Source organism: Triticum dicoccoides, chromosome 4A (genome assembly GCF_002162155.2).
Source record: "Triticum dicoccoides isolate Atlit2015 ecotype Zavitan chromosome 4A, WEW_v2.0, whole genome shotgun sequence".
Taxonomy (NCBI): domain Eukaryota; kingdom Viridiplantae; phylum Streptophyta; class Magnoliopsida; order Poales; family Poaceae; genus Triticum; species Triticum dicoccoides.
This window is the reverse complement of record NC_041386.1, coordinates 285,453,951-285,468,254: the sequence shown is the minus strand read 5'-3', so window position 1 is coordinate 285,468,254 and position 14,304 is coordinate 285,453,951. Positions and strand designations below refer to the sequence as shown.

General features: G+C 43.1%; 1 protein-coding gene across 1 annotated transcript; it reads right to left on the bottom strand.

Moving 5' to 3' along the window:
* Window positions 1-6,429: 6,429 nt before the first annotated feature.
* Window positions 6,430-14,298, bottom strand: LOC119285793 (protein WVD2-like 4). The gene is made up of 9 exons (XM_037565124.1): window positions 14,050-14,298; window positions 13,717-13,948; window positions 13,580-13,638; window positions 13,422-13,480; window positions 13,149-13,226; window positions 12,978-13,059; window positions 12,816-12,887; window positions 12,551-12,658; window positions 6,430-7,120 (listed from the first exon to the last, which is right to left on the bottom strand). The coding sequence occupies exons 1-9, from the start codon at window positions 14,257-14,259 to the stop codon at window positions 6,671-6,673; spliced, it is 1,350 nt and encodes a 449-aa protein (XP_037421021.1). The 5' UTR covers window positions 14,260-14,298; the 3' UTR covers window positions 6,430-6,670.
* Between the last annotated feature and the right edge of the window lie 6 nt (window positions 14,299-14,304).

Sequence of the window (14,304 nt, the reverse complement as noted above, 5' to 3'; positions counted from 1 at the left end):
CTGCTACGTTCCCCAACAAGCGGAACCTAGATGTTCATATTGGCTCCTACATATTCTACGAAGATCTTTATCGGTCAAACCGCATAACAACATACGTTGTTCCCTTTGTCATCGGTATGTTACTTGCCCGAGATTCGATCGTCGGTATCTCAATACCTAGTTCAATCTCGTTACCGGCAAGTCTCTTTATTCGTTTCCGTAATGCATTATCCTGCAACTAACTCATTGCAGGCGCCTGTGTCTGGGGCACCCTTCTGTTTCGGCACCTATGAGCACTTTGAGATTTGGATCTTTTGAGCCTGCATCCACTCCTCCGAGGCTCTGGAGCGATCGGGTGGAGTCTGAGGACGTGCTAGAGGGCACGCTTCCACCCTTAGACTTTGCAGGGATTGACTACTTTGCTGAGAGAGGGGGGTCGTGGGCAGGCGGCCCCTTCTTCCCCCTCTACTCTCGATGCTTCGCCTCGGTCGAGGACCGAGGGGGAGGCATCTCCGCTGCCCAGTGTCGTCGTGTTGGCGGTGAGAGGGAGACCGGGGCAGAGGCCTTTGGTCTTTCCTCTCCTGTTGCGGCTAGGCCGACATCTCCTGCGGCGTCGTTTCGCTCCGAGGGCGGGCTACCCCTTGTTCCGCCGCAAGGGTCGGGCCTACCGGCGCCGTCTTGCCTGGGCGCATCACCCGTCGGCTTGGCAGTTCGTCTTGGCGAGGTGGGGGGCAGGCGGCCCCTGTTCTCACCTCCCCTTGCCAGCCTTTGGGTGGGACATTGTCTGAGCCAGCCTCGTTAGGGGGGAGCATGGGCAGATGTCCCAGCATTCTTCCCCTATGCGCCTGCCGGAACCGGCGCCGATGCCAAGGCCTAGGGCTCCTTGTCATCCGAGCGGTGGGGTGAGGCGGGAGGCCTGACCCCTATCTAGGCTTCTAGGGAGGAGGTCATAGCTTTTGGAGGTATCCCGGATCCTGTTTCCCGGGGGCGGCGGATGAGCTGTCGCCTCCAAGACCAGCCGGAGGTTGATGACATGCAGCTAAGGTGCGCCAGGTGGGCGGCCAAGGTTCGTGATATTGAGGTCACAACTGGTATGTAGGTCAACACTTCCAATTCTATTCTGCATTTTTCTGATGTTGAGATTATTAATAAAGCAAATCAATTAGGAGTTTCACTGGGTAGTAATGATAATGAAATCTCGCATTCAGTTAATGACATCTTGGATCTTGAAGCGGATCGTGCTTTAGATATGATTCACAATCTAGCAGCTGTTAAACCTATGAACAATTCGGATATTGCTCGGTTGGGAGTCAGGGTGTTAGATACGCTTTGTGCAGATATTGCCCCTCCTCTCCCTAAGACCGAGGAGGAGGAGGATTATTTAACTATTGGGGATAAGGAACCTATAGAGGATCTTACCGAGGGTCTCCCTGACACCGGTTGTGAGGACCGGGTGGAGGATGTACCCAAACCTAAACGCAAGTGGCAACGCAAGATCTACCCTACCTCCGCGGTGCGTAGAAGTGCTAGGAACCGAATGACCAAAAAAATTCATGATGAGTTATGAGAGGAATTTTTGGAATAGTAGAGGTCTGAGGGACTTGGCTAAAAGAAGATTTCCAGCAAAGGCTTCTATTGAACAGAGGCTGGATTTTATTCTCTTTCTGAAACAGGAAGAGGCAATTTCGCGCCTCAATTCCTTAATACGTTGTCGGGAGGGGCTGATTTTGATTGGCATTGTCTCCCCCCGAGAGGAAGATTAGGCGGTATCTTACTTGGGGTTAGATGTGAGACGCTGGAAGTCCGGACTGTGGTCATGGGAGATTTTGCTGTCAAATATCGGGTTAGGTCGAAGATCGACGGGTTTAATTGGGCCTTGGTGGCGGTCTATGGGGCCGCCCAGCCAGAATTAAAACCGGATTTTCTGGCGGATCTAGTCTGTATTTGCGGGTCTGAGCAGCTTCCAGTCTTAGTAGGGGGTGATTTCAATATCATTAGAAGCAGGGACGAAAAGAACAATGATAATTTTGATGGCAGATGGTCGTTTATGTTTAACACCATTATTGAAAGCTTGGATCTAAGAGAGATAGAGCTTTCGGGTAGAAAATTCACATGGGCTAATTCTTTGTCTACTACATTTGAGAAGCTGGACCGTGTCCTCGCGAGCGTTGACTGGGAACAGAAGTTTCCTCTAGTCACCGTCCAGGCTTTATCGCACGGAATCTCGGACCATACCCCTTTGCTGGTTGACTCTGGTGAGGCAACACACATGGGGAACAAGAATACCTTCTCTTTCGAACTAGCGTGGTTTGAGAGAGAAGGCTTTTTGATCTTATAGCCAGGGAATGCGCTAAAGATTCAGGAGGAAGAACTTCAATAGAGAGATGGCAGAATAAGATTCGTCACTTGCGAAGTTTCTTACGTGGGTGGGCTAAGCATCTTAGTGGGGTTTATAAGGTCGAAAAGGAAAGGCTCCTTTTCCTTATTCAGGTCTTAGATGTAAAAGCCGAGTGCACAATCCTAGATCCAACGGAACTTCATGTTAAACTAGATGCGGAGATGAGATTGAAAGAGCTTGTGCGAGAAGAAGAATTGAAGTGGGCATTGCGGGCGAAGGTTCGCAAAGTGGTCCAGGGGGATGCCAACACTCAGTTCTTTCATATGATCGCCAATGGCAAGCAATTAAATAAAAGGATCTTTCAGCTTGAGCAAGATGAAGGGACGATTGTAGAGCAGGAAAATTTAAAACTATACATCACTGATTATTATAAGAAACTATTTGGGCCTCCGGAGGATAATTTCGTATCTCTAGATGAGTCGCGGAATGAGGATATCCCTCAGTTGGCTTCAGATGAGAATGATATTTTAAATGCCCCATTCTCAGAGAAAGAGGTGTTTGAAGCTATTTCTTAAATGAAGAATAATTCAGCTCCGGGACCGGACGGATTTCCGGCGGAGTTTTATAAGAGGTGTTGGCATATTATTAAAGGGGACTTGCTTCCGATCTTCCAGGACTTATTCGCTGGACAGCTTCATTTGTTTCATCTGAATTTTGGAACTATTACTTTGTTGCCTAAGAAAACAAAGGCGGTCCGAATTGAGCAGTTTAGGCCCATCTGTCTTCTGAATGTAAGTTTCAAAATAGTCACCAAGGTTGGGACAAATAGGCTCACGTAGATTGCGCATTCTGTGGTGCAGCCATCCCAAACTGCCTTCATGCCGGATAGGAACATCCATGAAGGGGTGGTGGTCCTGCATGAAACGCTCCATGAAATCCATACAAAAAAACTAGATGGGGTGGTTTTTAAAGTGGATTTCGAAAAAGCGTACGACAAAGTCAAATGGCCATTCCTTCAACAAGCGTTGAGGATGAAAGATTTTGATCAAGCCTGGCGAAGACAGGTAGAATCTTTCACGCAAAAAGGCAATGTTGGAATTAAAGTGAATGATGACATAGGTCGCTATTTCCAAACACATAAGGGCCTAAGACAAGGAGATCCAATGTCACCTATTGTATTCAACATTGTAGTTGATATGTTGACAATTCTAATAGGAAGGGCTAAGGATGCTGGACAGGTAGGTAGCTTGGTACCTCATCTAGTTGATGGAGGTGTATCTGTCCTACAGTACGCTGATGATACTATCATCTTTGTGGAGCATGACTTGGCAAAGGCGAGAAACATGAAGGTGGTGTTATACTTGTTCGAACAATTGTCCGGTCTGAAAATTAATTTTCACAAGAGTGAATTGTTCTGCTTTGGAAGAGCCAAGGAGGAACAAGAGGCATATAAGCAATTGTTCGGGTGTGAATTGGGGGCGTTACCTTTTGCGTATTTAGGTATACCCATTCATCATCGTAAGCTAACAAATAGCGAATGGAAGTGCATTGAGGATCGATTTGAGAAGAAACTGGGCTGCTGGAAGGGCAAACCGATGTCGTATGGAGGCCGGTTAATTCTTATTAATTCGGTGCTCACAAGTATGCCCATGTTCCTTTTGTCTTTTTTCGAAGTACCAGTGGGAGTTCGGAAAAGACTCGATTTCTATCGATCCCGTTTTTTCTGGCAAAGTGATGAGATGAAGAGAAAGTATAGATTAGCTAGATGGGACATTATTTGTCGACCGAAGGACCAAGGGGGTCTTGGTATCGAAAATCTTAAGGTAAAAAACAAATGTCTTCTTAGCAAATGGTCGTATAAGATTTCTCGAGAGACCGAGGCCACATGGGCACAGATTCTGCGTAATAAGTACCTTCAATCCAAGACCTTATCCCAGGTGACAGTGAGGCCGATGGATTAGCCTTTCTGGAAAGGCCTGATGAGAGTTAAATCGCTCTTTCTTAACCGGGCCAAGATGGTTGTTGGTAACGGTACTTCTACAAGATTCTGGGAGGATACCTGGCTAGGGGATACGCCCCTGGCAGTGCAATATCCTTCTCTCTATAGTATTGTTCAACGGAGAGATGCAACCGTTGAGTCTGTATGTCAGTCCACGCCTCTAAATATTAGCTTCATAGCTTCAGGAGAGCATTAGCCGGCAAAAGTTGGGAAGCTTGGCTCCATCTTGTAAGAAGACTGATGGATGTTCAACTCTCTCAACGTCCGGACCAGTTGTGTTGGAAACTTACTAGGAATGGAGAATTTACGGTTAAATCCATGTGCTTGGATGTAATTAATTCTAGTACTATTCCTACGTCGAAACATGTTTGGCATGTCAAAGTTCCCTTGAAAGTTAAAGTGTTCATGTGGTTTGTGCATAAACAAGTCATTTTAACTAGGGATAACTTGATTAAACGCAACTGGATTGGATCCTCTCGCTGTAGCTTTTGTGACAGGGATGAAACAATTAAGCACCTATTTCTAGATTGTCCTATGGCAAAGATTCTATGGCAATCAGTGAACACAGCCTTTAATATAACTCCTCCACATAATATTAACACGGTTTTTGGGACGTGGTTGGATGGGATAGAGTCCCAAACAGCGAGACACATTCATGTAGGAGTATGTGCGTTATTATGGGCTATATGGAATTGCAGAAATGATTTGGTATTTAACAGAACATCAGCTACTCATTTTTTGCAGGTTATATTCCGAGCCATGGCTTTGATTCGTATGTGGTACTCATTCCGACGGAGGCCATGGAGCGTTTGGTTACTGGATCTATCCGATGGGAGATGGTAGCACAGGATATTTTCAGCCGGTTTGGATGGCGGTCATGTAATAGGATAGGCAATTAGTTTTCCTTTCTATCTTTTGCCTGCCGGCTGTGGCATCTACTTTCGTTCCTTACCTCTCTATGAGCAGCTTTGTTCAAGACTTTTAGACTTGTGTTGAACCTATTTGCTTGTTAATAAAGGTGGTCGTATGCATCTTTCCAATGCAGAGGCCGGGGTTGTCCCCCTTTTCAAAAAAAACACTAACTCATTAGTTGCATTGCTTGCAAGGCTTATAGTGATGTGCATTACCGAGAGGACCCAGAAATATCTCTCCGATAGTCGGAGTGACAAATCCTAATCTCGATCTATGCCAACTCAACAAGTACCATCAGAGACACCTGTGGAACACATTTATAATCATCCAGTTACATTATGATGTTTGGTAGCACATAAAGTGTTTCTTCGATAATCAGGAGTTGCATAATTTTATAGTCATAAAAACATGTATAAGTCATGAAGAAAGTAATAGCAGTAAACTAAAACGATCAAGTTCTAAGCTAACGAAATGGGTCAAGTCAAATGACAACTCATGTCTATGGTTAGAAAACATAATCATCTTTAATCAACGAGCTAGTCAAGTAGAGTCATACTAATGACACTCTATTTGTCTATGTATTCACACATATATTATGTTTTCGGTTAATACAATTCTAGCATGAATAATAAACTTTTATCATGAAATAAGGAAATAAATAATAACTTTATTATTGCCTCTAGGGCTATTTCCTTCATGAACCATGTCTTTTGCTAAACGTTGATGCATCTGTGTGCTTTGGGATATCTGAACTTCACTCAATCCATGTAAAAGGCATGTTAATTTATGCACAACACAGCTGATAAGTTATGCGCAAACACCGTGATAATTTTGAGCCAGGGGAAAGGATTTCAAAAACACATCCGGTAACTTTTGTGTAAATGACATGATAATATACTCCGCCATAGAACTGATAATTTACGCATGGTTTGAGCTATTAAACACCTCCGGAGCGAGTACGAACATGAGATCTAGTTTCAAAGATCTCATTGCAACATATCTTTTATATGGAAATTGTTTTTGCATCCGACCGATGGTTTGAGCTATAAAACATTTTGAATTTTTGGTAGAGAGAATCTAGGATGATGTCAGATTTTTTTTGTCCTCTAGTGTATGCATATAATAAGACGAAGTGAGTCATTCTAATGCATGCATGCACTTAATTAGATGAAAAGTAGTGTGGTGTGTGCCAAATATCAAGTTCCAAAAAGATAACTGATACGAATTTCTGAACACAAATGAATTCCACAAGTTGCATTCATGTTCCCCACGTACAAATTCAATATACACTGCATGCTCAATGACAAGCTGAAGAAAAAAGATAGCTACTACAAAAATAATAATTCCACGATACTTTGAGCGATTCAACTTTCCATGAAGCACACACCTCACTATTCACAGGACTGCAAGGAGGACGAAAATAAAATAAAATGCGCGACAGATCAGCCATGGACCAGTACCTCATTTGAAGTGACCGGAGGGGCAGTCGAGCGAAGTCCTGTCTCATCTTCAACACTTGGTTCAGCAGCAAGCCCTTCCAAGGCAGAAGGTTCTGCAGGAGGGATTTCTACTGGGTTCTCTTGCAGCTGCTGTACCTTTTCTCTTGAAACTTTTGGTTTTGTCTTGGAGGTTTTCTGCTTTGTAGCGATAGGTCTCGTTTCAGCCTTTGCAGTGATAGATGCTACGGAGGGAGCTTTTGTGACCAATCTCTGGCCGGGTTTGCTAGCAGTAACCCGAGGTTTATTATTTTCCGCACCTCTGTTTACCTTGGCTGGATTAGTTGTGCGCCGTGGGCTCTCACATGAGACGGAGCCATCTGCAGAAGCAGCAGTGACAGAACTGGTTGGCTTGTGTCGGCCAAGCTTCGGTGACCTAGCACGTGTTGGTGCAATCTGCAAAAGGCCACAAGTTTATATCAGGATGCTATGTTTACGAACGTAGCATCGCAAATATTTACATGAACAGGACATGCAGTAAGCAATTCTAACATCTTAGTACAAACTAGCAGATATACACTGTATATACACGAGGAAAAGCACTCAAACATCATCAACAAATAAGGATCAAACATCATCAACAAATAAGGAACTTAATCTAACTTGTGAACCAATGACATACAATGGAGAATGTGTTATTAGATCCTGGAATATCAAATGTGCATCAACTAATATCATAAACCTAGTCACCTAGTCACCTAGATTAGCAAGAAACCTGTTGATCCACTATTCCAAATAGTTGTCAGACAAAACAACAAGACCTATCGAGTCAGTACCACAGAAGCATTATGAGTTGTATAGTTATCTCAATGCTACACTGATGTGGATGCAGTAAATATTCTACGTTAACCTTTAAATTTTAATCATCAGGAAGCATTATGGTAGCGTGTGCGTGCGCGCCGCCGTGCGCGCGCGCGCGGGCGTGTGGTGTTTAATAACCCAGGGTGAAGAATAAGTAATTCTTCACCCTAATCGATCGACCGAGCCACATCTTGCTTGGGTCTAACCAAGCCACGGTTCATTTGATCGAGGCAAAAGCCCACCGTAAGATTACAACGGGGTTGAGGTTTTTCTACGTTTGATGACTTGACTTGACTCGATGCCTGCCCTCGTCCTCGTCCTTTTTTTGCTTAAAAAAAACCTACACGTCTTTTCCGCACCTCCCCGTCTTTTCCTAATCTGCTGTGTACGGTTTCAGGCGAACGGCGGCATGGTGCTTGGCGGCGATTTGGCTGGGAGTGAAGCCATTGTTTGGCATGCTGGTGGGGCGGCGTGCTGCTCGACCGGCATGGTCTCGGCGATGGGTGGTCGCCGTGGTGTGTGGCGTCTGCATAGGTCTAGGGCCGCGCTGTGCACGTAGATGTGGCTGGTGACCCCGCCGGAGCTGTGGCAGGTGACCGCGACAGTGGATTAGGCGTCCGTGCATGGGCTGCTACATGATAGCATTGCCTCTGTTTGGATTGAAGTTTGGTTGGGCTTTTGACTGCATGGGAGGAGGTGAGCAACCCCAATTTTAGTGATTTCCGTTCCCAAATTCCAGTTAGCTCCCGCTTACGTTTCCCTTTGTCATGTTCTTCCCAAATTGATATCCATGCATCTGGGTGCTCCGGCGCCCCTCGAGGTCCTGATTTGACTACCAGCCGGTGGATGTGGGTTCTCCCGGTGGTGGAGTTGAAGGGGCCCCAATGGCTAAGGACTTGACCGGCAAGCTGGAGTCCACCACAACCAGCGTCCTCGAGCTCTAACACTAATAATCATTCATCTAGTCACGTGGGTATATGTAGCCATCTTTGCTTGCTTCAATAATTTTCAGTTAGTTGAATTCCCAATCTAGTTCGCAGTAGACGTGCAAGTAGAATCTTGCCTCCTGGTTGGTCAGCTGGTCACAGAGACAGTTTAGGTGATGTTCGCCCGGCACTAGTTCGGCCGCGACCACTTTGTGTTCTCCTCCGGCTCTGACCTACAGCTGCTTGCAGGTTACTAATCTTCTTCTATCTTCCATAAACAGAGGTGTCGATCCTATTGCATCTAATGAGTAATGACTCGTCAGGCCATATGGTGTGTTTCTTTCTATCTATTGTGATCCATCAAAAGTTAATTATTAGATTAAGCAATAAGAGATAATTAGTGTATTCATTATTAGATCTTTGTGGTTTCTGGTTCTCTCAAGTCGTACTGATAGAATTAAGCAATAAAATGTTGGCTATACTGTAAATAGGTATGTACTGATTTGGGGATTTATATTAGCTTGCAGACAACAGTTTAGCCAAAAGAAAATGAACAGACATTATAGCTAGTACTAAGAGGACAAGTATTGGAGCATATTCATTAGCTTGAAGAGAACAGTTGGCTATAAGATAATTGGGTTATTGTACTGATTTCAGGATTTATATTAACTTGAAGAGATGAGAGATATCTTGGCTCTGTAGCTGCAGAATCAGAATGGATTATAATGTGCCTTAGCTATATTTTTTTATTGATGCCGACTAACCTCTATGATATTTTTTAACAACTAACCTATGACTAGCTATGCAGCTTTCCATGTAAAAAATTTGGAAAACAATGGCTTACTTTCTGCATGACACCAAAGCATGAATTCTGATGCATCATAGAATGATTTTTCTTATCTTATCACGCGAAATATTCGTTGCTACCAAAATAGTACACATACATCAACCATTTGTTACTAAAACAAGAATCCTAAATTATCAACTTCCTACTTTTTACTGGAGCTTATGGATTTAGCATATGTTTAGGCACATTTTATTGAAGCGAATATAATTTTTGTTTATTGCTAAGCCATTGATTTTACGGAATATCCATATCACCATTTTTTCATTCAGATTCTTATAGACTGAAAAGCATTGATTTTAGTCTTCTTTAACATATCTTTCTATCTTCCAGAGTTATCCATTCAAATATCAGTATTCTGCATAATCTCTTGTGAAGTAATGTTCGGCACCATAGTTTTCTGAGTAAATCCAACGTTACCAAGAAACTGATTTTCGTTTTATGTCCATGGTTCTTTCTTCGTTAGATGCAATCTAAGTTCTAAATTTGCTGTTTTCAATACTATTGTCTTATTCATATTCTTGGATACTGTAAATTATTAAAGTAGGTTAATAACTAGAACGGTAGAAGCATGGTGTCACGACAACAATGAAAGGATGTCACTGTAATTCATATCTGTTTTATGTATTAATTATGATTGCATATGCACCATCACCCTTATACTCTACAACCTTGCTATACGTACAATGAATTTCCGTCCAACACTCAGTACAATTAGACAAATCATAGATTATCAGTTTGTGGGCCATAGCATGTGCTGTCTGGTCGTACGTAGGGCAGTTTTGTATACTCTATGTTCTGCATCAAAAAATCCATGCTGTAAAGTCAACTTAATCTTTTGCCCGCAAAAAAAGAAGTCACTTAATCTTTGAATTTCTTTGCATCTGGCAGATAGTGTTGTTGCTCCCGTGATCAGCTTGTGATCGGAGAATTTAGGATGCAACACTATGGCACAGACAAAGTTGGACGGCTAGCTTTTCATGAGGATCTGCATGGAAAACAGGGTGGTGCTCAATATTCTTTATGAGAGCCCTCTAAATGTTGGGCAAAGGAACTACAGCTGAAACATCATTTTCTGTTTGGTTATGTTGGATTGAGAGCAAGAACCTCTGATGTATTAGTGGTCTCTGGAAGGTGGAAGGGGCTGCTGTAAACTATAAATAGGAAACCTTTTTTTATCGCAAATTTTCGTAGGTAGCTTACCAAGCTGACCGCTTGGTCGAAAACATATTGTTCATAGCATGTAAGATAGCTTCAGATTTTGTTTTGCACCCTGCGTCTTTCAGGTGGCGTTCAGGCAGGAAAATGTCCGTGCTTTTGTGATAATTTTCTCTCAAAAATCTCTCTGGCAACTGATTGATCCAAAAGTATTTGCAGGCTGGAAATGCTCAGATTTTCAGCGTGGCTGAATTTGATGTGGCGGTCAGAAAGTACAGATGTTGTGCAAAATAAAATATTCATGCAAAAATGCCTTGGTCAAACTAATTAAACAGAGCATATTACACAACTGTGCTGGCGTGTGTCATAAATTTACGTGGCAAGACTGGTCCTCAACTCCATGCCGTAAGTTTACCTCAGGTGGCCCTCAACTCCATGCCGTAAGTTTACCTCAGGTGGCCCTCAACTCCATGCCGTAAGTTTACCTCAGGTGGCCCTCAACTCCACGCCGTAACTTTACCTCAGGTACCCAACATAAATTTCAGTGCATGTGTGGCGTGTACAGTTTGGCTGGGGTGAGGAATAAGAGTTCCTCACCCAGGGTGACGAATAGCGCCGTAATTTTATGTTTCACCCCCCTCTATTTTACCATCAATGCACCGTAATTTTATGTTTCGTAAGTTTTGTCTTATTTTTGACATAAAAATATACCGTAAGAAAAAAAATATATATAGGGCCTTATCCATGAGCCAATGAACATTCGGTGGTACTCTTGGCATGGGTGCAAAGGTAATGTGCAATAAAATTGAAAATTAGCAAGTATTCCCTCCGTCCCAAATTACTTGTCTTAGATTTGTCTAGATACGGATGTATGTAGACACATTTTAGTGTTGATACATCTGTATCTAGACAAAATCTAAGACAAGTAATTTGGGACAGAGATTATATGAAATGGAAAGCAGAAACTGAACACAGAAAGTCCTCCAAGACTGACAAGCCAATGGAATTTTGCCATACCTCCTCCGTCCGAAAATATAGTGCGTATTAGATTTTTTTTTCAAGTCAAAACTTGTGAATTTTGACCAAGTTTGTAGAAAAAGTTGTCAAAATCTAGGATACCAAATCAATATCATTAGATTCATCATAAAAAAATTCATATGATATATATACTTGGTATTGTAAGCATAGATAATTGTCTCGATAAACTTGATGAAAGTTTGTGAAGATTGACTTTCGCAACCAATGTGCACTATGATACATATTAGGGACTAAGGACAAACATAATCATTTAAAGTGTTATACCCAGAATTACACATTTTTACTAAAAGCCTATGTGGACAATGCATCTTAAAATCATGCATTTTGAGTAAGCCTGTAACAAATTATGCATCCTAGCAAGAAGACTCGCTAAATAAAATGTTTTTCAAGAACACAGACCTTAGTTGGTACTGAAGCACCACTCAAATTTGCTAGGGAGTGATAGTTGTGTCTGGATTTACTTGCTAAAACATTGTCTTTTCGGAACAGATATGGCATCAAAACAGAACATATTCACAAATTTATTAATGCATTTTGGAACAGACTACGCCTAGCTTACTGGATCTCTTATCTTGTACTCACATACTCATCTTCTCTCAAATGCATCAGTGCATACATCTAGTTTACTGGATCTCGTAACATGTATTCACATACTCATCTTCTCTAACAAGTGTGGCCCGTTGTGAACAGAAAGCTATACATCAGTTGTAATTTCTGGTATCCTATCATCCTTGTAACTTACAGCTAGTTATGCAAGATCTCTTGGCGAGCATTCAAATATCCGCCTGCTCTAACAATCCTATGCATTTTGAAACAAACATATTCTAACAAAGAAAAATGAAACTGCAAGCCAGAGACAAAGAGTTGGTAACATCTCTACGTTATTCTAACAACAGGAAATAGAACCATAGAAAGATTATTTATCCTACCGCATTAGAACTCATCAAACCATATGTCATTCATGCTTTCAAAGAGAAAAAACAGATACATTTGAATCATATGGAACTATTTATAACGAAGAAATAAGCAACTTCGGAAAAAGTGTATCGACATAAGTACCTTTTTCAACTCAACTTTAGGAGGCTGCTCCTTATAGAAGCTTGGCATGGGGGCTGCTTTAAATGTCAGGCTCTTCCTAAGCCTTTTAATCTCGGCCTCTTGGCTCTCCTGAGTGATGAACTAATTCTTAGAATCAAAGCATACAGATGATCAAAAAGGTTTTACATGAATTATACAAAAGCAGCTCTCACATAGACTAATGAACTAATTCTTAGAATCAAAGCATACAGATGATCAAAAGGCTTTACATGAAAGTAGTTCTCACCTTAGATTTTTCCTGCAAATTCGTTTGTTCAATCTCCTTGGCATGAATTTTCTCCTCAAGTTTCTTTAAGAACTGAAAGAAAGGAACAAGTGCATGCTTAATATAAAACAGAAACAAACATGCAACGACTAATTAACACATGCCACTGTGGAAATTAGTTACCTCTTTGCGCTTCTCAGCACGCTCCTCCAATCGGAAACTAAAACCAGAGGCAGCAGCATTCTTGCGTTGAGTATTCGTGCTCCTGTAACACAACACCAAATGGCAGCATTATGTATTAACGCCATCGTAAAAAATAACTGAGCAACAATTGTGAACACAAAAAGGCTTTACGATGTAGTGGAGTGCACATCATCCTCCATTTTCGCTGGAAATGACTGCCTGTAAGGTTTGGCAGTGTTCTCATTTGACCTGTGAAAGAATGCCAACCATTTGAGTGTAAGAAAGCAACAAGTTCAGATAAAAAATTGTTTTTATTTCATTGATCAATTAGTGTAACACTACAGTGGACTACCTTTGATTGTACGGTACAGATAAAGCAATAACCGAAACCACAAAGTCAAATGCAAGAATGCCCAAAAATGTGGTTTGGTAATACTGACTTACTCTTGGACTTCAGAAGGAGTGTCGTTTGGAGTTGAGTCCACCGATTCAGGCTTCATAGGCTACGTCAAAGAAAATAGAAACTAAGTTCACTAAAATGCAACTAAAAACCTACAGACTTTCGACATCCGAGTAACCGACTAATTGAGATCAGCACCTACCATGGATTGATGAGCGGCAGGAATCTGAGCCAAATTCCCCTTCTTCTCCGTGCCCCGTCCTGCAATTCCACCCCAATTATGTACGTGAACCCAACAGCAACCGTCACAGGCTAACTTAGGACAAGCCCAAAACTAACCAGATGAAGCTGCAGTTCCATTTGGCACGGCACCCTTCCCCTCTGGCTTGGCTTGCTTTGCCAGGGAGGTCATAGCGCCGCCCTTCCTGGCGCCGATGGTCCCTCTCGCGGGGAAGGAGGCGCTTTGCGACAGACCGGGCTTCTTCCCCCGCGGTGCCGCCGAGGCAGACACCACCTTGCCGTTCAGCACATTCCCCTTCTTCCTCCCGCTCGCGTCCGCAGATCCAACCTTCTGCGCACACCAACACACACCATTAGCGGCAGCAATGTATTAGCATGCACCAAAGTATGCCATGGAGTAAACTGAGAACCAGAATTCCGCGACCCCTGCACCTTGGTAGGCGCCCTGGCCGGCTCCTCGGGAGATGCCACCGCGGTTGCAGATCCGACCAGCGCCTCCCCGTCAGCGAGATCCACGTGATCACCAACATCCACATCCACCGGCGCGGCCACGGCGACGTCCTCCTTGCGAGCCTTGACGACGATGTTTTCCTCCCCTCCAAGTCCATTCGCTGCCGCACCTTCCTCGCGCTCACCCTCCATCCCCGCGTATCAGATCCGAGCCGGACACCACCGAGATCCGGCCAG